At 30.8% G+C, this 25596-nt stretch overlaps 1 protein-coding gene across 2 annotated transcripts in view; it reads right to left on the bottom strand.

The window, feature by feature from the left end:
• The window catches only part of LOC107441117 (uncharacterized), a 95911-nt gene that overhangs the window by 32137 nt on the left and 38178 nt on the right, over nucleotides 1-25596 (bottom strand). For both annotated transcript variants that reach the window (XM_087150038.1, XM_043052762.3), the window contains exons 14-26: nucleotides 25282-25320; nucleotides 24991-25115; nucleotides 24707-24777; nucleotides 22471-22535; nucleotides 20723-20870; nucleotides 19504-19621; nucleotides 17410-17516; nucleotides 15559-15630; nucleotides 13178-13284; nucleotides 10975-11047; nucleotides 7590-7688; nucleotides 4042-4221; nucleotides 1660-1791 (exon numbers count right to left, since the gene is read on the bottom strand). In XM_087150038.1, the coding sequence (XP_087006164.1) occupies nucleotides 1660-1791; nucleotides 4042-4221; nucleotides 7590-7688; nucleotides 10975-11047; nucleotides 13178-13284; nucleotides 15559-15630; nucleotides 17410-17516; nucleotides 19504-19621; nucleotides 20723-20870; nucleotides 22471-22535; nucleotides 24707-24777; nucleotides 24991-25115; nucleotides 25282-25320 (1336 nt within the window). The remainder of the gene's footprint in view (nucleotides 1-1659; nucleotides 1792-4041; nucleotides 4222-7589; nucleotides 7689-10974; nucleotides 11048-13177; nucleotides 13285-15558; nucleotides 15631-17409; nucleotides 17517-19503; nucleotides 19622-20722; nucleotides 20871-22470; nucleotides 22536-24706; nucleotides 24778-24990; nucleotides 25116-25281; nucleotides 25321-25596) is intronic.

The following is a 25596-nucleotide window of genomic DNA, read 5'->3' as shown; positions in this document are numbered from 1 at the left end:
TAAAACGACCGATTGTTGTAAAATCAAGCTCATTTCAAAATCCCATTAATGCATTTCTTTAAATTAACATTCCATGTACAGTACGCAAATAAAGGGACCACTCTGAATAACTTCTGATCTAATGATCGGATATAGGGCATTAATAAAAGCAGACAATTTAAGTTACGAAATCAGAGACAAAAACCCATTTCCTTATATAAACAAAAAAAATTGAGCGAAATCGATCGAATCGTTCCTGAGAAACTGAATTTTAAAAAAAGTCACATTATTGCACCACGACCTGTTCCGCTCAAATTTTGTAATTTACCATGCAAAATTATATTATTTTAAGTAAGGCAAAAAATTGCATACCTTTCAATTCATAATTCTTTGACGATAATTAAGTAATATAATAAATATTTAAATAAAGTCATTATTTTTTTTCATGAAATTATCTTTAGATGAACAAATTTTATAATTGTTTGTAAAAATTTCTTAATTCCCTTCAATTCTCGAGATATGGCATTTGAGTAAAAAATAAAACAAACATGCTGTCCAAGCTTTGGACCACTCTTCTGACCAAACTAGTGGGGCCATATTTCACACATTGTGGCTATTTTAGGGGTCAGGAATCCAAATCTGTGGGGAAAAAAATATCGTCCACACTAACTAATTAGCATATTTAAAGATACCTTCGGGAACTATTGCAATTGAGTCCCGTAAGTGAAAATCTGAACATTACATCAAAAGTTATCCAGGGTAATCTATTTCTTTTACACACAGTACATGTTGTTACTTCGATGGTAGGTTTAAACAGAAAACAACATTCAACAACATTGAACAGCTTGCTAGCAGTTTTGTAACGCCATAACCATGATCACAAAACGTAAAAATACGCAGGATATCTAAAAAAAGTGAGCATAAGCAAGCGCTTTAAATCTTAAGTAAGGAATGTACAGGATGTAACATAAAAGTACAAAATCTCCCTCTAATGTAATTTATTTATTTTTCGGTATCTAAAGGTTCAAGTCAATGCAATTAAACAACCGCAAAATTAGTTGTGAGAAACAAAATTCTGAACTTTAACTATTCGGACACCATAAATGCTCACATTACCTAGGTTAATTGTTGAAAATGCTTGGTTACTCACGCTTTTTGACTGATCACCCAATTTAACCTTGAGATTAGCTATGCAATGTGCATATTAGCTGCTTAATGGTGGTACATGTAATAAATCTGTTAAATTTTCAAGTTTTTGTAGTTGTTTCTAATGTCACTTGCCACACGGACAGACCTGCTTGGTGAAAACGAGCAAATTTAAGGCAGAGTGTGCGTTTCTTGTTTTTCAGTGGCGCCATCTATGGCCAAGAATTCGACTTCTGCCACACCATACGTCGCAAACGTTTATAGGGCGGACAAATTCGTACATCCATTCATTCATCCACAGATTTTAATTTTGACCTGAATCAGAGAATGATCGATCTCATTTTCGTATATATTTCAAACGTAATTTATAGAGGAATGTAACAAAAAAAAGAGAAGGCGATAGTTAATCTTTGGTGTTAGAAAAAATCATTTATACCAGTAAGAATTGTGTGAGAAAAAATTGTGATTGTTATAAAAATTGTGTCATAGAAATTAAATCATAAAAATATGAAAAAATGCAAATGCACTTCTTACCTGTACTAAATCCGTACAGGAGAAGAGGAGATGGTTAAACATTTCAAGAGATGTTTGAAAGCGTTCAACAGGAAGTCTGTAATTTTTGTAAAACCTCAATGCTTTATCCAGTTCCCTCCTGCTTAGAAAGAGCTGCAATAATCAATGACAAAAACTTTAAAATTAAAAGAAATTATATTAATTTATGGATATAAAATAGTCTCTGCTTAATATAATCACTTTAGAGGGACACAATGAATTTGATAATATAAACCGATTGATAACAATAAATGAATCTCGAAATCATATAAATTTATCAACTTAAGTCACACATACTTAGTTTGAAAATAAAAACCTCACTTCATATGTAATTTATAGATATACAGTAGTCTCTGCTTAATGTGATCCCTTTGGAGGGACACAATTAATTTCATAACATTAACCGATTGATAACAATCAATCTCGAAATCATATAAATTTATCAGCTTAAGTCACACGTACTTAATTTGAAAATAAAATGCACTCTTACTATAGATTTGATTTAAAATATAAAAATTATACATAATTTTTTAAAAAAAACATCAATATTTGGTTGTCTACGTTTTTTCTAACAAGCTCAATTGTAAATTGTTCGTAGTCATAATATTTTTTAATTTCATGGGTGGTGTATTTTATTCCACATTTTAACACTTTCATTTTAATCCTCCTTTTGGATTTGTAGAAGGTAGCTCAACATCAATAAGATCACAATTTTTCAATATTTTGCAAATCTAGAGGCTGAAAGATTTTTAACTGTGTTGTACTTTTACTTGTGTGCTGAACTAATACCTCAAAATCTGAGGTACCAAATTTCATCCCACTTTCACCTTATTATTGGCAAAGTTTAAAATTCGGCGCAGCTGGGTAAAGTTTTAAATTTACATTTCACTTAATTCTTCGGCATTCTATAGAATACCAAAAGAGAAACCGGCAAAGTATGAAATACATCTCCGCTTCATTTCAAATATCACATGGCAAGGCCCGTAATTTCTCAGTTTTGAAATTTCATACTTTTTGCCTTACTTTATCTTTTTACATGAAAATTTTGTTTTCCGTAATCAGAAAGGCGTAACTTTTGTTTTGGAAAGCTTTCATTTTTCTTTACGTACCACAATGGGCCAGCATCCAAGGTTTCGTGGCCAAAATTAGTATTTCGATTAAATTTGTTTCGAAATTTGGGGGGGGGGGTACTTAGGGGTTTTTATGTACAGGTAAATTCAATTCATAGTTGAAATTTTGAAATACACTAAAAATACCCACAAAAAAAACAAAATGGCGGCTGAAATATGGCAAGAAAAAATTAAAAAAATAATATAGTACGTTTAAATAATTAAATATAAGCAATAAAAATATTATATTTTTCGTAATTTTATATTGAAAATGAAAAGCAAATTATATTTCCGAAGTAATATTACAAAATAAAGCGAATTAATCACGAAATAACGCGAGAACAAGAAAAAAAAACATAATTTTTGTTTTTCGGTATATTTAGTCCACCTTTGCAATACGGGCAAAATGAGGCAGATTTTTCCGAAAGAAGAAGCATCAAAGAAGACAACAAAAAAAAGTTTAGCTAATTACCACGTGGAAATTTATGGAACTAAATTTCGAAAGTCATTCAAACATTGTAAATTGCAGATGATAAGATATAAACTATAAGTTTGCCAAGAGTATTAACTAATGCAGCAAATCGAAAAATTGTACTATAATATCAGACTAATTACTCTGATAAAAATTTAACAGTAAGGTAAATCACCTATATATATTTCTGAAATAAAAATTTAAAAGTTACATTTAAAAAGAAAAATTTAATATATTTTTCATTGCATTGTACGCTCATCGGTCTAAAAAGTAATTTGTAATGTTTGGAATGACTATGAATACTTAATTTGAGCTATATTAAAACTGCCTACACATATTTTAGTTGAAAATTTAATTTTTGACATTTGGCCATAGATCATGGTCTTCTGGCCCACAGTGCGTACTTCGAATAATTTCTTAACTATACTCTCATTATTGTTTTGCTTTTTTTCAGAACGCCATTCACAGTTTTGAGATATGTCTGCCATTTATATATTAGTCATGTCAGGAGCTTTTTTCATACTTAGCCTAAATAGCATTTATCATTCTAGAGAATGTCAAAGTATTACATACAATGCTTAAAAAATGTGTAATACTTTAACTAAAAACGTCCGGAATTATATACAACGTGCAGACATTCTATAGAATGCTGGCATTTCACACTTTGCCGATTACATGCACTCTGCTAATAGGTGGGTTCGCATCACAGTAAAATCAGGGCAATTACTTTTCTTACTGACGACTGTATCTTGAAGTGAATAAATAAATGCTGGAAAATCTTACCCTAGAAAAGGTGGCCAGTAATGTGTAAAGTCCAGCAAACATGGGTTTCTTCTTCTTTTTACCGAGGTCGAAACGTTCTATTGCTTTCTTAATTATGTCATCGTCTTCAATCTTGCGACCAAACAACGCAATCAGAATACCTTCATTCATTTCAGAATTTTCATCCATTCTTTCGAGAAGCTTAAAATAATTAATTATGCAGCCTATAGTCAAAATAATTAATTATGCAGTAAATTAGTATTATATTAAGTAACAGTATGGTATTTTTGAATTGGAGGAGGCTAAAATCTGCATCTTTACTTCATATTCTAAAAACGTAACTAAAGATGAAACACGTTTATAAATGCCCTTTCTATTATAATGCTCCCTATGCCCAAAATAAGTTGCTACGTTTGAATAACTTTTTACTGGTTATTGATAACAGGAATGCCAACTGCTCCACTTTTTGTGAAAATTTTAATGAATTAGTTGCGAGTTATTTAGTAAAACTTGTAAAACAAGCGATAAATTAGTTTTTTTTTTCTAGTCTCTTCTCAGTAACTGCAATCGACTTAAACAAAGGGTACGGAATTCCTAGCCCAAAAGACTATCTGCTTCTTCATTTAATTTGAAATTAATAAAACGTGGGAATATGGCTTACATAGCGTAAATTTGATACATAATAATAATAAATAAGGTGAGATACTGAAAAAACACTATAATGTTATGTGCAAAACATTAACCCTTTCGCGCCGACTGTCACAAATATGTGACAGCATAAAACCGCATCAATCAGGGTAAAAAGATAAAACTGGTAATCAAAGTAGTTCTTTAGCAGTTCATTTGTGGGCGGAGTTATAATTCTTTGATTTATTTAATTCACCATTACTTTGTTCAAAATAAAACTATTTAGTTATACTTTGAACTAACATTGATTATATATATGATTAAACTAACAATAATTAAAGTCAAAGCAAAGTAAGTCTGTCAAATTAGCAAAGACTGCATTTAAGTTACCGTTTTTTATTTAATTGCAACTTGATTCTGATTTTGTACGAATGCTTTTCTGAATCACCCGTCCCTAAGGGGTTAAACTGGGATAAGGGAAAAGACTAATTACAATATTTACATAATTGACCGATAGTAGATGAAAATCAACAAGCATCTCGAATCCCTGCATCACACCCTCGCCTGCCCCTTCCCCGAAGTACTTCTACGGTGCAGAGTGATACAGTTCATCTTGATATGCTGAGTAAATTAATTTGAGTAGCAGCAACAAAGTTGCATTCAATATAAGGCTTTGAATTTTGATGTGCAGTGGTGGAAAAATTATTAAAAATAAAATTAATCCAAAAAATAACTTAAACTTCGCTACCACAAGAAAATATATTTTACAAAGCGGAGTAAATTTGCATCTCTCAGTGTTACTGTTGATTTTGTTAGAAAATTTTTTTTAAGATTTCGGTGTGCTATGCTATCAATCAACAACTTTTACTTATCAAGCATTCCCTCCTTAAATCAGTACTAAGTTTATAAAAATCTAAGGTTAGTACGCTTTTAAACCGCGTCCCATTTTCTATAGACTCTTCCACTAGCAATTGCATTAAAACTCTCTTCTTGCTCATAAATTGTGAGTTCTTTATTTGTACAATTTCACTGGAGTCAATCTATGAAACACCATCGGAAGAAATTTATGATTCCATCTGCTTGAAATGTAGCAACTAATTTGGGTCAAATTTTCGAACTAAATGTGGCAACTAGTTTGGGAGGGAGGTAGTTATTGGTTTTATTATAAAAATTTTAAAGAAAATCTTAGCTAAAAATGTTGTGAAACTGTGTGAAATGTTGTAAATATTTAATAAGTTCTTCTGGATAATTTAAAACTTCCTATAATGGTAATCATTTAAAGGTACATTTTATTTTATTTCTAAATCGATAGACAAAACAAGAACACTAATCGCAATATTTTTTTTCTACTTAATACTTAGAACCAATAACTGTAAAAGTTAAATTTAGAGTCTCACAATATTATTATAATTTTGAAGTTACATTGATTCAATGGAAAGGAAATTTTGCTCACTCTTTTAAAAATAGGGCAATTATTGCTTTCAGTGCATGTATTATTGCATAAATTTATAAATTGAATAACCTCTTGCCAAATATTGCATTAGTCCACCGATATTAACAGGGCATGATTTTAAAAATAATCCTACTTATCATAATATATTTAATCCATTAATGACAAGCTACAAAAAAAAATTCCAGTGCCCACCTGTGTTACCATCCGTCAATTCAGGCATATACGGGGCGATTTTGTTAGCCTCTCTTTCAGGGGCACCATATTAGGTGGGCCAACGTCGCTCCCACAGTGACGACAGATAGTACAAAGAAGGAAAGAACATCCATGCCTTGTCTGGAGTTCGAACCCAGAACCATACTGATGCAAGGACAGTTCCCTGCCCCCTACACAGGCCGGTCGGCAGCTGCACTAAATGGTAGTATATATTTGTTTAAACAAACTTGATATTCCCTTTTCTCGCTTACCATTTTAACTTTTTAAATGCAATATGGCAGGCACTGAACTTTATTCGTATATATATATATATATATATATATATATATATATATATATATATATATATATATATATATATATATATATATATATATATATATATATATATATATATATATATATATATATATATATATATATATATATATATATATATATATATATATATATATATATATATATATATATAATAAAATGAAGATAAAACAAGGGAAAATTATAGACATATGCAAAAAAAAGAGGGGGAGTAATAATATTGAAAAAATAACAAACAACTGATTTAAAAAAAAAAAAGGATGTTTGTTATTTTTTCATTATTATTTCTCCCTCCCACCTTTTTTTGCATATGTCTATAATTTCCCCTTGTTTTATCTTCATTTTGAACTTATCTAATGAGTTCTGTTTACTTGAAGCTTATGCGCAATAAATGAAACTTATTGTTTTTCTTAACTTTCTTCGTGTTTTCTTGCATTTATTTATTTTGTTACATGTATATATATATATATATATATATATATATATATATATATATATATATATATATATATATATATATATATATAAATATATATATATAAGGAACAGAAATAGAGAAGAATAAGACACGAGTCCTAAAGAGACCAATAACTAAAAGGTATTGCTAATCCGTATAGGTACATTTTCAGTGGTCTGTCCGTTTACGTGTCTCTGTTCAATTTTTTTTTCTCTTTTTTTTTTTAAGGAGAAAAGCTAGTGCAATGAATTTAAATGAAACATTACAATACAGAGAGCATGCGTAATGCCGCAATTCAGATGAAATATGCTATTTTGTGACAAAAAGATCAAAAATGAAACAAAAAACTTTATGTCATTTTATGTTAAATATCCGAGATCAGCTGGTAGTCTGATTAAAAGACCAGTGGTCTTTAACGGATGACTGTTAGTTTCATGCTCAGAACTAATTAAATACAATATTTAATAATAAATAAAAAAATTTAAATGTGTTTTAATTTACATCCAGGGCGTAGAACATCACTCGAGAGCACATCGTCATAATCGCTCTAGGGTAGTATCTTGGCTTATCTACTGTTTCGAAACCTGAGCCCATTCTCCTCTGAAATAAGAAAGAAAAAAATCAAATTTCTTGCTTAAAATCTACATATACAGAGTTCGCACGAGTTACTAAAAAATCCCAAATGTGCTACGTAATAAATGTCGATATTTAATTAAAAGAAATTATAATTAGAAACTTTTTAAAGCACATTTTTTTAATTAATTAAAAAGTATTACTAGTCTATATACATTTTTAGTGATTCGTTGGTATAATGAAAATTTTGTTTTTAATATGAATATTTTGAAATAAAAGTGTCAGTGGTAGTTATGATTAAATAGATAATAAATGAATAAAAGTGAATTGCGTTTCTAACACTATTTAGATTTTTAGTCCTCTGTGTCATCCCTGCACATTTATCATACACAAGTATTATACATATTTTATTTTGTTGTAATAGAACACCAATAAAATGACTTTTGAAATATTAGTCCGATTTCATTTCTGTAAAGCATTAAAAAAAGTTCGCAAAGAAACGTTGACTGGTGATGAGCTCAATATATGAAATCAGAAAATTAGAATTATTTATAAGAGGTAAATTTTTCAAGCAATAATAATTTTAAAAAAATTTCTGTCGAATTTTTTTTTCTTTTTTTTTTGAATTTCCGACCCCAAAAAAAGCATTTTTATTGCTAAAAATTCATATATCATACCTGCCAACTCTTCCGGATTTTCCGGAAGATTTTATTTTCATATTTAAAGTGGTAGCAATACTCAAATTATTCCAATTAACTTTTGAATTATAATGATAATTATAGATGAGTTTGACCACCACTACATATAAATAATTACAATAAATATATGAAAGCATAATAATCTTTACGCAAGCAATTTTCAACGGGATCAAAATATAAATATATTTTTGAATCAGATTGATTTCCGGGTATTGTTTTACAACCACTCTGAAAATCCATTCTCGGAAGGAGTGAAAATTGGCAGGTATGATATATGTTCTATTCCAAATTCGAAAATGCAAAATATTTTTGCAGGAAGCAGTTTTTTGCTAGACCTACTGATGGTGAAATATATAATGTCCCGTCCACTGATCGCCAGTTTTCCCTGCAATGCACCCAAGTTTTATCTTCAAAAAAATGCATATTTATTAATTGCTGTGATAACATATTTATTAACTCAATTGCCTTAAGGTCTTTAAATTAATATCTGCATAATATTATTAAAATTAGTTTAAAAAATATTGTGGTAAATAATTTTCCAACCTTATACATTAGAACTATTTTGACATGCAACGATTAAACTTATAATAGCAAAATTACAGAAAGTACAAAATGATTTTTATTTCAACTCAAGGTGGAAAATGTGAAGAAAGTGGAACTAGTTGCGCCATCTCTTAACAATATACAGAATAACAAAACTAATCGCGGGATTTAAAGAGACGCGTAACTAGCGGCGAATTCAATTTCAATCGTGCATTTTTTTCTCTTCGTCGCAAGACATGCGACGCCGACCATTTCATATTGCTCCAAACCTTTTCTGTATGCACTTTATTTGCATACCGCAAACCGGGGCGAGTCTACCCATTTTTTCAGTTTGTCAACTTTCAAGTGGTCAAACTTTTGTAAATATTAAAGAAAAAAGGCTTTTAATAGGTGTTTCGGAATCGCTATTTATCCTTCTTTAAAGCTGTGAAATCGATTTTAGAAAATATTAACAGTTACGCTGTTACTGTATATTTTTATAGAACTGCTGACAAATCTCTCGCATGGGTTGAGTCTACCCATTCTACTAAAATGAATGTTAACATTGTAAATAATCAAATTTTACTATTAAATTGTTATTTTAGTTACTATATAGGATATTTATGAAGTAAAATTCATAACTTTATTATATATTCCATTTTTTTTATTCATAAAATAACACAAATTGAGTATTTGATCGATTATCACATTTTGATCACAGTTTTGTTTTTATAATCATTAACATTATAAAATAACATTTTTTTCTGATTATTGTTGATGAAAATAAATTAAAATTAATATAAATTTACAATTAAATAATTAATAAATAATAATAATTAAAGATTATTAACAAAATCGAAATTCAAACATTGGGAATCTTGAAAAATCCTTTTCCCATTCTTTTGGGAGGTGTGATTTTTCTTACAATGTTTTCTCGTTGAATGAGCTCTCGATCTGCATTAAATAAAAAAAGTTAATTTTGTAATATAAAAATTGAAAAAATAAGTAAAATAAACATATTTTATATTTACATTTATATTTAACCTATAAATTTTCTTATTAATGATAAATTTATCAATGCAGAATTAAAATAATATACTCAAATTCATTTAAAATGACTTAATTTTAATATAAACAAAGTTCTAAATTATATTATTATGCTTTATTAAAACTAAATACGAATGGGTAGACTCGCCCCGCGAATTCTGGCTTTTTGTTTACAACAGCAAAACTTACATTCTTTTTTTTTTTTTTTTTTTTTTCATATAAAATTAATGTAATCTTAGTCTTAGATAAGTTTTCCACTTAACCAAAGTGAAAATAGTAATAATAATAATATACTTACGGAGCACCAACTAAAAGTTGGTTGATTTTCAATACAAATCTCTCAAAAGACGTTTGAACAGGTCGGTTAAAAAGACACCAAATAAATAAAAACGGATCAAACTACTACAGCGCTATCTTCCTTAGAGTCTGAACTAAGTCCTCCGTCGGTAAAAATTTTTTATTTGCAATTTAAAATAGTGAAAATTAAATAAAACTAAAATGGGTAGAATAGCCCCTGGATGGGTAGACTCGCCCCGGTTTACAGTAAACGTTTTTCGGAACCATTTAAAAAATCAAAATCGTTAGCTTTAATTAATATTAATTTAATTATCTTTACTTTAATTAGTTTAGCACTTGTAATAAAATCTTTTAAAAGAAACTACAAAATATCTTGTACCACAGTGATTGAACTGTGTGTCTAAGAATGTGAATATCGGTGACTGCAAAAAATATTAATAAATGAACAAAATTTTAAAACCAGCAGAACTCAAATTATTTTTTTACTTATTTCTTTCTTAATGCTCAAAAATCTTCCTTGATTTTTATTTAAAAAACTTAACCTTGATTTTTATTTATATATGGTATTAATTATGAATAAATAGTTAAAGGAACAATTGAAATGAAATTTTAGCCTTTTCTCAGCACTCTAGCTCTTATGTTGCATAATAGAACTTATATCTATAAACACATTACATATAATGCATTGCTCACTTCATTTTAAACTGCGAAACAAAAAAAATTAATTAAAACTGCATATTCATGGTTACCGCAAAAGTTATTCTGAAGTATTTCATAACAACATCAAGAGACAGAGTTGAAAAGGCTCCAGGCATCACCTCACTGAAAAGCACATCCATAAATTATTAATTACTTCTTAATACTTAAATTATTTAAAATTGAGTGAGGGAGTGATCTAAGTGACATTTTAGTCAATCTGAATTAATGAACTTTAAACATCATACTTTGACCATAGAAAATGAATATTATCCTTTTTTCTTTGTTTCTTGCTCGAAAATGTTTACTTCATGGCATTCGCAATTCAAACGTGTTAATTTGCTGACAAAAGACTAAAGCTACTAGTTCACAGTTTATTGCCGAATGCCCTTAAATGGAACTTCCTTGATAAAAACATTCAGAGGATATTTCCATAGACTAAGATCTTCGGAATTAAAAAAACTTAGCAACATCAATCAATGTGTTGTTAATAATGTCATTTGCCAATACCAACAAGCCTGCTTGAAATCAGGTTAATTTTTTAGACAGGTTAATTTTTTTGTCTTATTCACTCAGTGGTGCCATCTATGATCGAGAATGCGATTTCATCCACATACATGGAGCAGTCCATTTTATAGGGAAGACCCAATCATGCTCCATTTATTTATACATGGATCGTAATTTTGAAAAGAATCAGAGAACGATCAATTTTCAATTCTGTACCCCCAGAAATATTTTGATGGAAGGAGTGGGGGTGGCAACTAATGCAACTGCCACATGAAAAATTACCCAGTGGTTTGGAGATCTTACTTTTTAAATCAGATTCATATATTAAAAATTGTTTATTCGGCTTTTTACCTCACCCTGGATTTTTTGATGGTAACCAACTTAACAACCAACAGAATTTTCAATCACAATATCTTGAAAATCAATTGGAGCAATCATATAACTCCATCTATAATCTATTACTCCAAAGAAGTAATTCGGGACAGATTTATGACAGTTCAACTTAAGAAAACAAAACTAGACAAGTAGGAACCATCCTGATGGTTCGAACGTGCTACTGATTATATGACTTTCTTGCCTGCTGAATTAGCTAGAATTTCCATCTTGGAAATTTACTATTTGAACCGTCATTAACCATCAAGATTCCAGTCATAGTATCTTAGAAATCTATTGTTGAAACATTCATGAATAACAATCACGCTAATTAAACGAGATCGAAAAAAAGAAGAACTCAGTTATCCCGATAATTTTTTCATAAGTGTCACTTTGACTCTTCCTCCACTCAAATTTTCATAATAAGTCATAATAACATTAACACTCCATCATAAATAACATTGGGGAACAATTTTTTAATCAAATATACTACCAATAAAATATCATTCTTCTCTATTTAATTAAAATTAACGCTATAATAAACTTGTTTATAGATTTTTAGCACATTTTAAACAATAAATGTATGAGATAAACTATGGGCTTTACGTATGTTCCCTTTTTTGGGCAATCCTATATTTCATGTGTATGAAAAAAGAATTTTGCTGGGAACTTATTTCATAAAAACCTAAGGAAATACTGAAGTAACGGAAGGAGACAACACGAAGGAGCACATTGTTTGTTGCATTTATACAAGTATTTGATCTTACCTAATTCAGGAGGGGAAACTTCAGGTCTGAATTTAATTTTGTTAGAAAAATTACTTTTTTTAAAATAATATTTTTGTAGTTTTCGTCTGAATGTACAAGATTATAAAGAGCGTAAAGTTTTAGGTACATATATAAACAGCTTGTCTACTCCATTCAAAATAATTCTTACGACAAAAAACTTAGGACCTTAATTCATGACATAATAAATAGAAATGTAATATTGTCCAACGTACCTCTCCCTAAGTAACAGATAAATAGGGAATATCAGTAGTAAGTTGAAAGAATTTCAAAATATTATTAAATTGTGTTAAACTAGCTACTAGAGATAAACCAATCGCATGTTTGAAATCAGCAATGCGAAAATACCTACAATCTGTTATAAATTCTTATACAACATAAAACAAAACAGAAATTGTTCCTCTGTGTAAGCAATAGATACCACATTTAAAAATAATATTACATTGCCTTTTGTCGCGGATTTTTTCCTAAAGCAGGTAATTAGAGAAAACTCATTACCTACTTTCGAATTTATATTTGTTTCCATGAAAAAACATTTTTTCAAAAGTTCTAATAAAAATCTGTATTTAAAATGCAATATTTTCTTCCATACCCGACATTGCAAACTGTAAAATAATCTTCTTCCATCCTCATTGGAGCGTCCATTTCGTGGTCAATTTCAAAATCTGTTTCTCCTGTTCCACTCGTTACAGGACGAGACTAAATTCAAACAAAATGTAAATGACAATATGAAAAAAAAATAACTCAAATTATGAGTCTTAAAAATGTTATCATATATTGCGAACAGCTTTTTGGCATTTCTATACATTTTTTGCACTTTTTCATACATTTCCTTACCAACTTTAAACAGTAGGTAATTAACGAGTATACGAACCTTAATCTTTTTTGCTTTGTAATTTTTAACCCTTAACATAAAACAAGAGAACTTCAGTATCAAACTCGGCTTCATGATGTGCAGGGGCATATTCAACTGCTACTGATGAAAGTAAGGAATTATTCTTGCATTTACTTTTCTGAACAATGGAAAATTCGAATTTAGGGCAATTTAAGAGAATGATTTGAGCGAATTTAATAGAGGGTAAATTGTAATGGCGTGAAGACTGGGAGCGAATATGTCCGAAACTGCACGATCGGTAAGTTCACGATCTGACGCAATCTATTTATTTGATCTACTCATGCAAAGTAGAGAAATGACGGTGAAACTAGCAGTAGACATCGACGTCCTCGCGTCATAAAAAAAACTGACGTCAGACCTGCTTGATGAAACGAAATCATCGCCTAACAGTGACTTATCTGAAATCCCATTATTATGCCAGGTCCAAGTGAAAGTCTTTAAGAACACACAGTTCAGCAGATATTATAGGATATGGGACTGCGCAACAACCGTCCCACTTGTTAGCCTCTGATGACACAGGCATGGGTGAAAGCCCTTATATAGCAAGACGGAAAAGAGAAAAACCTGGTACGTAAAACATTTCATTCCAGCATTTTTTTCGAAAAAAAATGAAATATCTGTAACTATCAAGATTTCTTTTATAATTCTGGCATATATATAAAACTGCTTCTTTTCCAAAATAAAGTAGATATTGTTGAAAAATTTAAAAAAAAAAAGAGTAAGTAAACTCCTCCCCAAAACTAGCTATAACTGAAATGGTTTTACTACCAGCCTTTCCTCTTTTCCGTCTCGCTTTCACCCCTGGACACAGGACCATGCGTATGTGGACAACAATTGTCTGGTCAGATAGAATATGATTTCTCATTCATCACGTCGATGGTCGCGTCACGGTACACCGTCTTACCTGAAAACATTTCTCCCCTCATGTTAAGAAAGAGCAGGTCATACACAGGCTAATGATGGTAGTATTATGTTCTGGTCGGCGTTCTCACTGGTGCCTCTGGTCTCCATTGTTACGATAGGACAGACTCTGAAAGCTTTGGACTATCTAAACATCAATTGCACCCATACATGGCGTCTGTTTTCTTAACTGAAAATGGACTCTTCCAGCAGGACAACACTTCAGTTGTGTTGGAATGGTTCAAAGAGCATAATGCTGTTTTATAATTTATGTCCTGGTTAATTCACTGGATCGTAATCCGATAGACCACATTTGGGATGTTATGGAAAAACAGCTCAAACACCACCACGCTTTGCTAAACCGCTGCTTTGACATTTGGAATTACCTGCCTGAAGTTATCTATCAAGAATTTATCTATCAAGAATTTATTAGAATGTTTCAGCTGCATTCATGCTCAGGGGAGTTTCAGCTGTTTTTAAAGTCAACGCGTTATTGAGCAGGTGATCATGAGGATTCAGTTCTTCAGTGCATATAACTAGCAGAATTCATACGGTTCTTAAAAAGATTTAAAAAGTGATGCTGATATTCTAATATTTTTATTAAAATATCAACATCACATTTTACATTTTTTTTATTAAATTTCAAAAGTGACGCTGATTAATTATGATGCTGAAAATTTATAAATTTCTTTTATTAAATTTCCTTTATTAAATTTCATTTGATAATTAAAAATTCTACACACCATATGTTGTAGCTAAGTATATTTATTCGCAAATATTAATATATTGTATGTGGTTATACATATTTATAGAGAGGAATTTTATTTTCTAAATTTTCCTACCATTTTTTAAATTTCTTAAGGACTTCATGAACCCAGACAAGGATGCATGTATTGTTGGCTCTATAATAAGTGCAAATCTACTTTACTAAAACATGAATGTCCGCATCGATTATCAATATCCATAATAGTATCCACATAATTTAAGCATTAATTTATAATTTAAGCATAATTTAAGCATTAAGCATTAATTTAAAATTTTTGCAATTCGAATAATTTTCATAACACGAATTCTTAAAACATTAACGCGGTGCCCTATAATAAGTAACTAAAATAATTTTGGTACAAAGGAGTACGTTTGACAATGAAGAACTTAACATGAAATAAATTGGTTCTTACTTGGAATATATACAAGTTGTTGTTCCAAAATCCCCATTCGATATCCCTGTGGGATCTATAGCTTTTCTCAATCTAAAAAAAATAAAATTTCTAAATAGTATTTTCATTCAAATCCATATTCCTTAAACAAATTTGATTAGTACTGAAATATCTAAAGAAAAAAGTAGTCTTTCGACTGAATTTTAAGAAACCCTTAGTTTGGACTATGCTCGTTGTTTTGAAAGGTTATTGCCAAACTTAATATGCTGGTCTATCATATTCGTCATACGAGCAAGATTTGAAAAGGAATTTAAGTTTGAAAATGCAAACTGCGATCGCTAGCGGGCAATGTTTCAGGACGTTGCAGAAGGACGAATCAGTTTACTAACGTAGAATTGGCCAATAGGATTTATGTGTACATGTAGGGTGCTGTGGGGGAAATTGACGAGCAGTGGAACTATTCAGAACGCTATCCAAACAGACGCCAGTCAAATAGTGCTTTGCCTGAGTAATTGTTTCACGGATTGCCTAAGGCAGGAGCTTTCCAAGTGCGTAACCACGTCGATCGAGAACGCACTACACTGACACCTGTCACAGAGGAAACTTTGCTACCGGGGTTTGAGGGGTACCCGGACACAAACCTCCTAGCACTCGAACGCGTCTTCGGCATACATCGTTACAGCATTATGTGCATACTACATGGAGACCTGCAACACCATTACCACGTCCAAAGAGTGCAAACAGTATGTGATAACGATTATCTCAAACGTGTTGCATTCGCACGTTGGTGTTGGCAAAAACGGGTAGCACTACCGAATTTTACATAGTGTATTTTGTTTATTGATGAAGTATCTTTTACACAAGATGGTGTCCTGAAACTGCACAACAAGCGCATGAAACACAAGGTTTACACATGCCCATGTAAATCAACAACGTTTCATCACAATTATTTGAGTCGGAATTATCGATGACATGTTTATTAGCTCTTATCTACTACCTCAACGCCTCGATGGGAATACATATCATACTTTTTTGGATAGATGGTCTGATAGTTAACGTTCCTGCTCCACTCGCCGAAGCATGTTGTTTCAGCACGATGCACATTTACACAGCACATTGCACTTTCTCAATCCAGCGATCAGGATAAATCCTATCGAGGTATTTGTGCACATTTTAACAACACTGTGCAGGAATACCTCGATAAGACTTATCCTGATCACTGGATTGGCAAAGGAGTGTCAATCACGTGTCCACCACAATCCCCTGACCTGACTCCTCATGGTTTTTACCTGCGGGGATGCATGAAGTCCGGGTTGTAGGAGACGCTCGTAACATCGGAAGCGTATATCATCGCCAGGATCGTGGAAACAGCAGTACATTCGTGACACACCTGCCTATTTTGAACGTCTCCGTGAATCCATGAGTCAACGTTGTGAATACTTTGTTGTAAAGGGGAAAAAATTGAGTATTTTCGGTAATTTAACCGTATTCTCTGATAAGAGTCATGTTAACACCTCGTTCTACATCATTTTCCCCCTATACCACTATGAACATTGCTCGCTAACTTTCGCAGTTTGCATTTTCGAGAACAAATTCTTATGTATGTTTTGTTCATCACGATATGACAGACCAGGACGTTAAGTTTTGCAACGACGTTTTGAAACACACTCTCTATATATTTTTCGATTGTATAAAAATTGTAGCTCGTAGAGAGAAACCGACTGCAAATTTGAAATCAGGGATGCGAAAGTATAAGATAATTTTGGAAGCCCTTGATATGAATCACTAACTTTTAAAATAACAGTGAAAAGACTAGTTCCTGAAGTATATCCCTGAAATATATCTTTGATCCTGAAATGCATCTATACTTACTTTGACAGCCAGTTTTCCTAAACGGAGTGACATTTCGTCGGTTAAGCAACATGAATTCCGATCATTTTCTGAAATATCTTGTACTTCTGTGCCTCCAGATTCATTCCCTTAAATACGAAATATATTATAAAGTTTAAATAAAAGCAATAACTGGTTATTAAGTTTAACTAAAATAAGTTTAAGTTTAACAATAATTTATTATACAGTTTAAACAAAAACAAAAGTTTATTATAAAGGTTAAGTATAAACAGGAGTTTATTAAAAAGTATAAATAAAGGCAATGATTTATTGCAAAGTTTAAATAAAAACAATAGCTTAAGAAAATTTAATTAAAGTAATCTTTAATTATAAAGTCAAATATAGCTAAATAAAGTTAAATAAAAGCACTAGCTGTACAATGCGCAAAATAAAAAAGTGAACACAATGATTACATTTTGATCTAATGATAGTATTTTCACGTACTAAGGCTCGGCTTAATTGAGTCCTCCACCTTAAATATTTTAAATAATTACCGCGGACGATATTTTAAACTACGAAATAAGACACACAGAAGTTTTAACTCTAAATATACATGCTTTTTTTGACGAATTTAAATTATGACTCCAAAAAAAGGGGAGGGGTTTCGCAATCTGGAAAATATTGCCCTGTACTTTCATTCGGAGAACAGTTGAAAGTTTCCACCCCTTAATGCTAATTTTCTATTTTGCACATTTCACCATATCTCGAGAATTTTTTAAGCGAATCAGAACAACTTGGCATACCATTCCAAAATTTATTTTTGAAAGATAATTTCTTACAGAAATAAATTTTTATAAACCATTAATTAATTTATATTATTTTAATTAATAATAGACGAAAATAGTTTAATTATATAATTTTATATATAATTTTGAGTGTACATACGACTACCAATGTTCAAAAATGTAACGTTGCAATTTTGACCCGATCCAGAAGAAAAGGGAACTCTTTGATCAAATATTTCGAGAAATTTGTATTGATTTACCACAGTAAGCCTGATGGCAAGGGACTGATAGCTTTAACCCATTATCCGTCAGCTACTGATTACATTTTACGTCATTGTGGTCGTCATTTAGGACACTGTGGTCGTCATTTAGGACACTGTGGTCGGTGCAAGCCTGGTACAGAATATTCGTATCGACCAGCCATCGCTGGGATTCGTGCCTGGAAACACTTCTATATCTCTCTGTAAACAATCTTTCCTTTAGCAGCAAATGTCTTAGACTATTTTACATGACATAATTGTTGGCACAATTTTAAAGATCATTGTTGAAGTTTTAGAATTAGTGACATTTTTACCCATGCAAAGTTTGCACCGACCAAATTGAGTGTGAAAAGTTAAATGTTTCTTTCTTTTTTTCAATATCTCTTCAATTAAAAAGCATTCTAATATAAATATTGGAGCATTCAATATTTATGTTAGAATTCCAATATAAATATCGTGCCTGGAAACACTTCTATATCTCTCTGTAAACAATCTTTCCTTTAGCAGCAAATGTCTTAGACGATTTTACATGACATAATTGATGGCACAATTTTAAAGATCATTGTTGAAGTTTTAGAAATAGTGACATTTTTACCCATGCAAAGTTTGCATCGACCAAATTGAGCGTGAAAAGTTAAATGTTTCTATCTTTTTTTCAATATCACTTCAAGTAAAAAAGCATTCTGATATAAATATTGCAATCCTATAGAATTATTTCAAAATTACTGATAATAAAACCAAAACTTAGTTATTAATTTTCTCTCCTCTTTTGGTCGTTCCAAGTTTTGTATGGGTAAAAATGACACCATTTCTAGAAGCTTCAAGAATGATCCTTTAAACTGTGCCAACAATTTTACCATGTAAAATTTTTCAAAACATTTGCAGCTCAATGAAAAAATGTCCATATAGAGTTAGAAGTGTTTCCATAATTTTTTCCAACCACTGTATTTTATATAATTGTGTATTTTCTATATTTTACTTTTATTTTGAATGAACACTTTACCTAATGAAAATACCTTTATAATTTAATTTATAATCTTTTTTTTATTCTGAAACTTTTTTTAAGAATAATAAGTTGTTAATATAATCACCTTGGAGTACAATTCTTTGACGTTTGGCACCAATTATTTTGTTGTGAACATACAAGTTGTCTTCAAAATCTCTCATAAGCTCAACTGTGTCTGGTTCTTCTGAGGCCGAAACGACAGACTGATATAAAAATAATACACAAAATTTCATTATGTAACGTATTAGAAAAATTAACAATAAAGAAAGGCAAGCATACATAACATTTCCTCTGTTTTTTCCCCACGAAAACGAAGTTATTCATTACTTATAATTTCTACTTTAAACGTTGTCAACTAACATTGTAAAGTACTTAATTATAAATTGGTCATTGCTTAAATAAATTCTACCGAAAGTTCTAAATAGTGTTCCGTAAATAACAGACAATTCCAAAAATATTCAATTAAATTACAATTTAATAAAAAAAAATGTAATGTGATGAGCATTAATGCGTTTGAAGTAAATCCTATAAAATAACAGCTACAACAAAATGTATTAATTAACATTCAAAACATGAAGCGAAAAAATTAGCAAATTATAAGAGCCCTCAGCGGCCAAAATGCAGAAACATTAAAATATACCCTAATAGAGGAAAAACCAACCCCAACCTAACGAGCCGTCTTCTATTCATCTACTCTTTCTTAATTCTTTAATTAGGTTCGTGTCGCCCTCTAGCAGTGAGCCAATCCCTACAATGTGCTGTTAAAGAGAAACGAAAGGAGTAAGAAATGTACGGGAATTTTATTATTCCCAAATTTGAAAATCTCTCACAAAGTTCACCTACGGATGGTTCCGTTATTTGAAAAATTTATATATTGATATTTTCTGTTACATTTCAAACCATTTCAACTTAATATATGTGTGTGGGCATATGTTAATAGCATCACACGTCATATTGCTCAGTGTGTAATTGCATCACACTCAGACTGAATAACACGCGCCGAAAAGCAAGTTTTAATTAAAATATGGTTAAATAGTTTTTCTTAATAAGCAGCACTCTCTGTCGGCATATTTAATCACTAATTTTAAAATAGGGTCGAGATAAATCATCTGGTTTCCTAAGCAGAACGAGGCAAATCTTAAATTTCTAGTGCCTAACTCTTTTTAGTTTACACGGAAATTTTAAACCGTCAGTCATTTTGGGGTAGGTACTTGAACTTATACACATACACAGTGTCAATTCTTAATTAATTGCTCGTATTTATAAATGTAATAATTATAAAATTCACAAATTTGAAAGCCTACCTCTCCAAGTCCATAGTTTGCGGTGATGGTCATCTTAGTTGGATTTCCAGTGAGGGGATCACAAGTGAATAATACACCAGCCACGTCAGAGGGTACCATCTTCTGTATAACGACTGCCATTGGTGAATTTATTATCTGACCATTCTGCCTAAAAATGAAATTTTATTAAACAATAATATTTTTTTCATTGCAGACGAAAGGTTTAGAGCAACACTATTTGAAATTTCCCTGAAGAATTGATTAAATAAAAAGTTTTAACTATTTTTTTTAACCATAATATACCAAAGCAGCAAATAACCATGAAAAAGATTGTGTTCAAACTACAGTGAGAAAAAAACCGCTTATTGACTGTATTCACCTATAACGGTTAAACAAACAGAATTTTACCATGGCAACTGAGCCCTACTTTTAAAGCCACATAGTTCCTTGAAGCTAGGCCCATATTATAGCCTAGAGAGCTAATCTGTCAATCTCATGACCAGCTGAACGGAGTTTGAATCTCAGCATAACATTATTTCTTCCATTCCTGCAACACATAAATAGCTACCAGTGTGTTGCCCTTCCTAATTGGTGACCCTGAGCTATTAGAATACAATACTCTCAGTCACGCATGGCACCATAAAGCTGCTTAACACCAAAAGTACAACATTTCCCCTCGTTTATGTTAGATAGTCCCAAAAGATGAACTAATTAAGCCATATTCCTCGGTTTAATTCCAATGAGTTCAGGCTTTTTATTAGGTTCACTACATAACGAAAAACCTAACTCCAATGTCCAGTTAATTTTCATTTTCACGGTATTGGAACCATGCTAGTTGAAAATGGTTAAAAAATGCATAGTTTTGTAGTCATAGTTTTTAAACCATACAAGTTGCAAAACGGTTTTAAAACTGTGAAGGTAAAAAAAAATTCTAAACCGTAAATTTTAAGGTAAATTGGATGGACCAAAGCAGCTGATTATTTTTCCGTAATTTTAGAATTTAAATTCTAACAGTGAAAGAAAAAAATCACCTATCATTTCGAGCAAGAAAAACAGCGAATGGTGGAGACTATATTATTATTTAAGGATACATAAGACTCAGATGACTTTGTAGACTTTTACAAAGATATGAAATTAGCACAACTCCTCATCAGAAGCTTTTATAAATAGAAGAGGATAAAATGAATACAAAGTCAATGCGTTATTGAGAAAATATACTGATTAAAAAACGCATAACTGCTGTATAGGTATTTACTGTGAAAAAGTTTATTTTTCAGATAATAAAGAACAGAAATTCACTTTTTAGACATAACTGCAAACTTTTTCTTTAATGAATTTTATTTCTGTTTCACAACCGTCGTTAAGCAGTCGACCCAATTTTGGGTTTACGACTTCTAATGTTCAACTCCGTAACCTTGTCCTTTTGAACCCAATCCAGAAGACAAGGGAACTCCTGGATCAAGTATTGGGAGAAATTTTGCCTTCGTGAAAGCCTTTTTAATGAATCTAACCCGCATTTGCATTATATGGAGAGGAAAACAACGAGGGACTCTAACAAATGATCCGTCTATCACTAAGGATATTTTAGCGTCAGCACTGTGGTCGGTGAGAGCTGGGTGCGAGATTCGTATCGACAAGTCATCGCTGGGATTCGAAACCAGTTCACCTCATTTGGAAGGCAAACGCTCTATCCCCTGAGCCACCACGATTCTCTTCAGCAAATTGTGTATATTACGTAAAGTAATTATTACAAACAAAATCGTACTTACTTTTTGTATTGAGTTGCAATGTGGCTAAATTGAGATGCCCAACATTTCTTCACGGCAGTGAGAATCTATAAAATTAGTTAAAAACGTTAAAAATTTCAAACATGCTTTTTTTCGTACAGCAGCAGAAATAAATAGTTATACAGCACCATGAGAATTTTTCTTATAATAGTGATTAATATATAACACAGGGGAAAAAATTTTTCTTTTGTTTCATGTTATATCTGTCTTCTGTTAGATCTTAAATACAATCATATCCTAATTTCATATCTGCAATCGGATTACAGTTTTACCTACAGTTTTTTTTAAACTTGTAAATTTAGATGAATAATAAACTAAAAAAATCTGTTACGTTAGGAGCAAAACTAATTTCAGATCTGTAATCCCCACAAACTAATTAGGCAAGATCAAATATTTTTATCAAAAAAAAATTGTTTTTCAGGGTAATCATCAATTCGCAAAATAATGAAACAACACAAAGAATCGAAATCGGTAAAATGCCTTTTTTATTTCAAGTAAATTCCAATACTAAAAAATTCCTGGTATTTATTTTAAAAGTTAAACTGTAATTTACTTTTAATATTAATTATTTTCGGTGGTTGATGAGTCCAGAAAGCTTATATAGGATAAAACAGGCTCTTTATTCCTCCAAATAAATAATGGATTAATTTTGATTCTTCACGGATAGTGGCCCTATACCACACTAATTTGAAATTATCCATTGCGCTTTACCCAGATGAAATCAAAAGTTCCTAGAAGAGAGAAGGCCTCAGTACGGATCAATTTCGTAGTTCGACGTAACTAATATAAATTGCACAAAGTAGAAAAAATACGAAAAATGTCACAACGTTAGGACTACTAAAGATCGATTCTCGTTTATGGTAACCCCTGCGGAGGCTTTCTCTCCTCTAGGAGGTTTTGATCAAATTCTGCTACTTTTTTATAAAGTAGGGCAGGAATAACTGTAGTTTAAGTTAGAGTTCATATACCAGGATGTGTTTTTGAGAGATGGAGCATACGGGCACAGTCTGTCATTCGCTGAGGGCCAAAGTTTATCGAAAAGAAACTGAACAAAAATTTATCAGTGTTGTTAACATTAGAGTGCATTCATAAGGTCTGTTTACTCAATTAAATCTGGAAATTATAGATGTGCCTATATCTCTTTTCTTTTGCCTCAAAAATTAAACATAATTATTCAAAGTATTTATTGCAAGAAAAATTGGAGTTGAAAGTAGTTATATTTTGTGAAATCGTTAGCAAAAACTATTACAGCTGTATTTGAGACTTTCATTAAGTTATTTAAGTTAAACATTTTAAAAAGAAATCTGTCCTTGTCTCCTTGCTAACAATATATTACAGTCAAAACGTTTCGCGAACGATTCCAAGAATAAAGATACATTTTTATACTGAACTAGCTGAATACCCGTTTTTCATTCGGGGTGGAAAAAAGGTAAACAATAAATAAATCATGCATAAAACTGAAAGAGAATAATATAATTAATTACATTTTTTAAAAATTTATTATTCGCCCATGCCAGTGACCTTACGTTAATAAATTAAGCAAAACGCGTTTCTAGTAGTTCATCCTATCATAATAAAGATTAATTGTATACAGTATTATTTGAAAATGCTATTTTTCTCGACTAGCTAATAATAGGAAAATTTTCCATGGTTAAGATATTTCTTCCGGGACTTATTCCTTCCAAGAGACCCCTAAAAAAATGCATTAAAGCATTGATGTTGATAATTTTATTCTGCTTAGAATAATGTTGCCAAATTGATCTTTTTTTAAATTAATAACTTTTAAAATACTTCAGTTATTTGTCTGCTCTAAACTCCAGATAATTCTTTACAGCGAAATGACATTTATGAACTTTTATAGCTTTGTTTCAAGTGCTAAGACACTTTAACTGTAGTTTTTTTAATTAATTTTCCTTGGCGAAAAGTCTTCGAAAAACATTGTTATTAAAGCAAGATTTGAGGAATTTTTCGCCAAACGTAGCAACATATTCCGATATCATAACTTTCACATCTTTAAATTGCAATTTTCTAGATTCTTGTCCTAACTCTGCTAACATAAAGTAATTCTAACTAAATGAACAAGGAATGTCCATTTTGATTGCTTGATAATTATGGCATCCCATGAATTTTTGCATCTTCCATGCGCATGCACCTGCTTTTACTCAAACAAAACTGATAAAACTAGTACAATACTCTTCAATATATTAAATCCACTTACATCGTCTAAACCTGCAACACCCAAGTATGTTTCCATTTGACCAGCTGCAGACATTTGTTCAGTATCTTCACCTGTGAAATAATATTTTATTATTTGATTTGTGCTTGTGAAGCAATGTGTAGTTAAAAGTAATTCAATTCTTATTAAGTGTAATATTTTGTTACTCAATTCAATTTTGAAAATACTTTTTTGTTTCTAAGCATAAGCAACAGTTATAGTTTATTTTTTCTAATAAAATCATTTTGTCATTTATTAATTGATTCAATAAAAACTATGTATCTGACCTGTTGCTGAAGATCTCACTGCAAATTGAATAACACCTTTCTCGGAGAAATGCTTTTGAAGCATGCTTTCAATTGCTTTCATGATTTCATTTGAGAGTTCCGATTTTATAATTTCATCCATAACCCTAAAAATATTAATGAAATGAAATGTGAAAAATATAAATGAAAAATATATATGAAAATAATAATACATATTAATTATACATATTAATTGTAATATGTGTAATAATACATATTAATTGTCTAATAAAATAATAATTCGACAATTTTGCAATTTTAAAAACAAATTACCTTTGGCATGATTCTTTAATATCACCAGGAACATTTCCGCTAGAGGTTTAGAAATATATAAATACATGAGTACACTAATAATAAAATTCATGAAATCTTATTTTAGTAATTTCAATGGTCACAGCGTCTTATCAAAATTAAAATAGTTGAGGGAAAACTTAATTTTTCGCTTATTTTAGATTAGACAATTTGTATAAACTATTGCGACATTTTAACAGTTTAAATAATCATTCATGTTAACAATTCAAGTAGTTCTAAATACGATTAACAAGATCTTATTTAAAAATAGAATATAGAAAATAAAATAGAAATTTT

The sequence above is a fragment of the Parasteatoda tepidariorum genome, chromosome 8, assembly GCF_982258835.1.
Source record: "Parasteatoda tepidariorum strain Cologne lab strain chromosome 8, Ptep-v5.0, whole genome shotgun sequence".
In the NCBI taxonomy this organism is placed as follows: domain Eukaryota; kingdom Metazoa; phylum Arthropoda; class Arachnida; order Araneae; family Theridiidae; genus Parasteatoda; species Parasteatoda tepidariorum.
The sequence above is the reverse complement of the archived record's forward strand: the minus strand, read 5'-3'. Positions and strand labels throughout refer to the sequence as shown.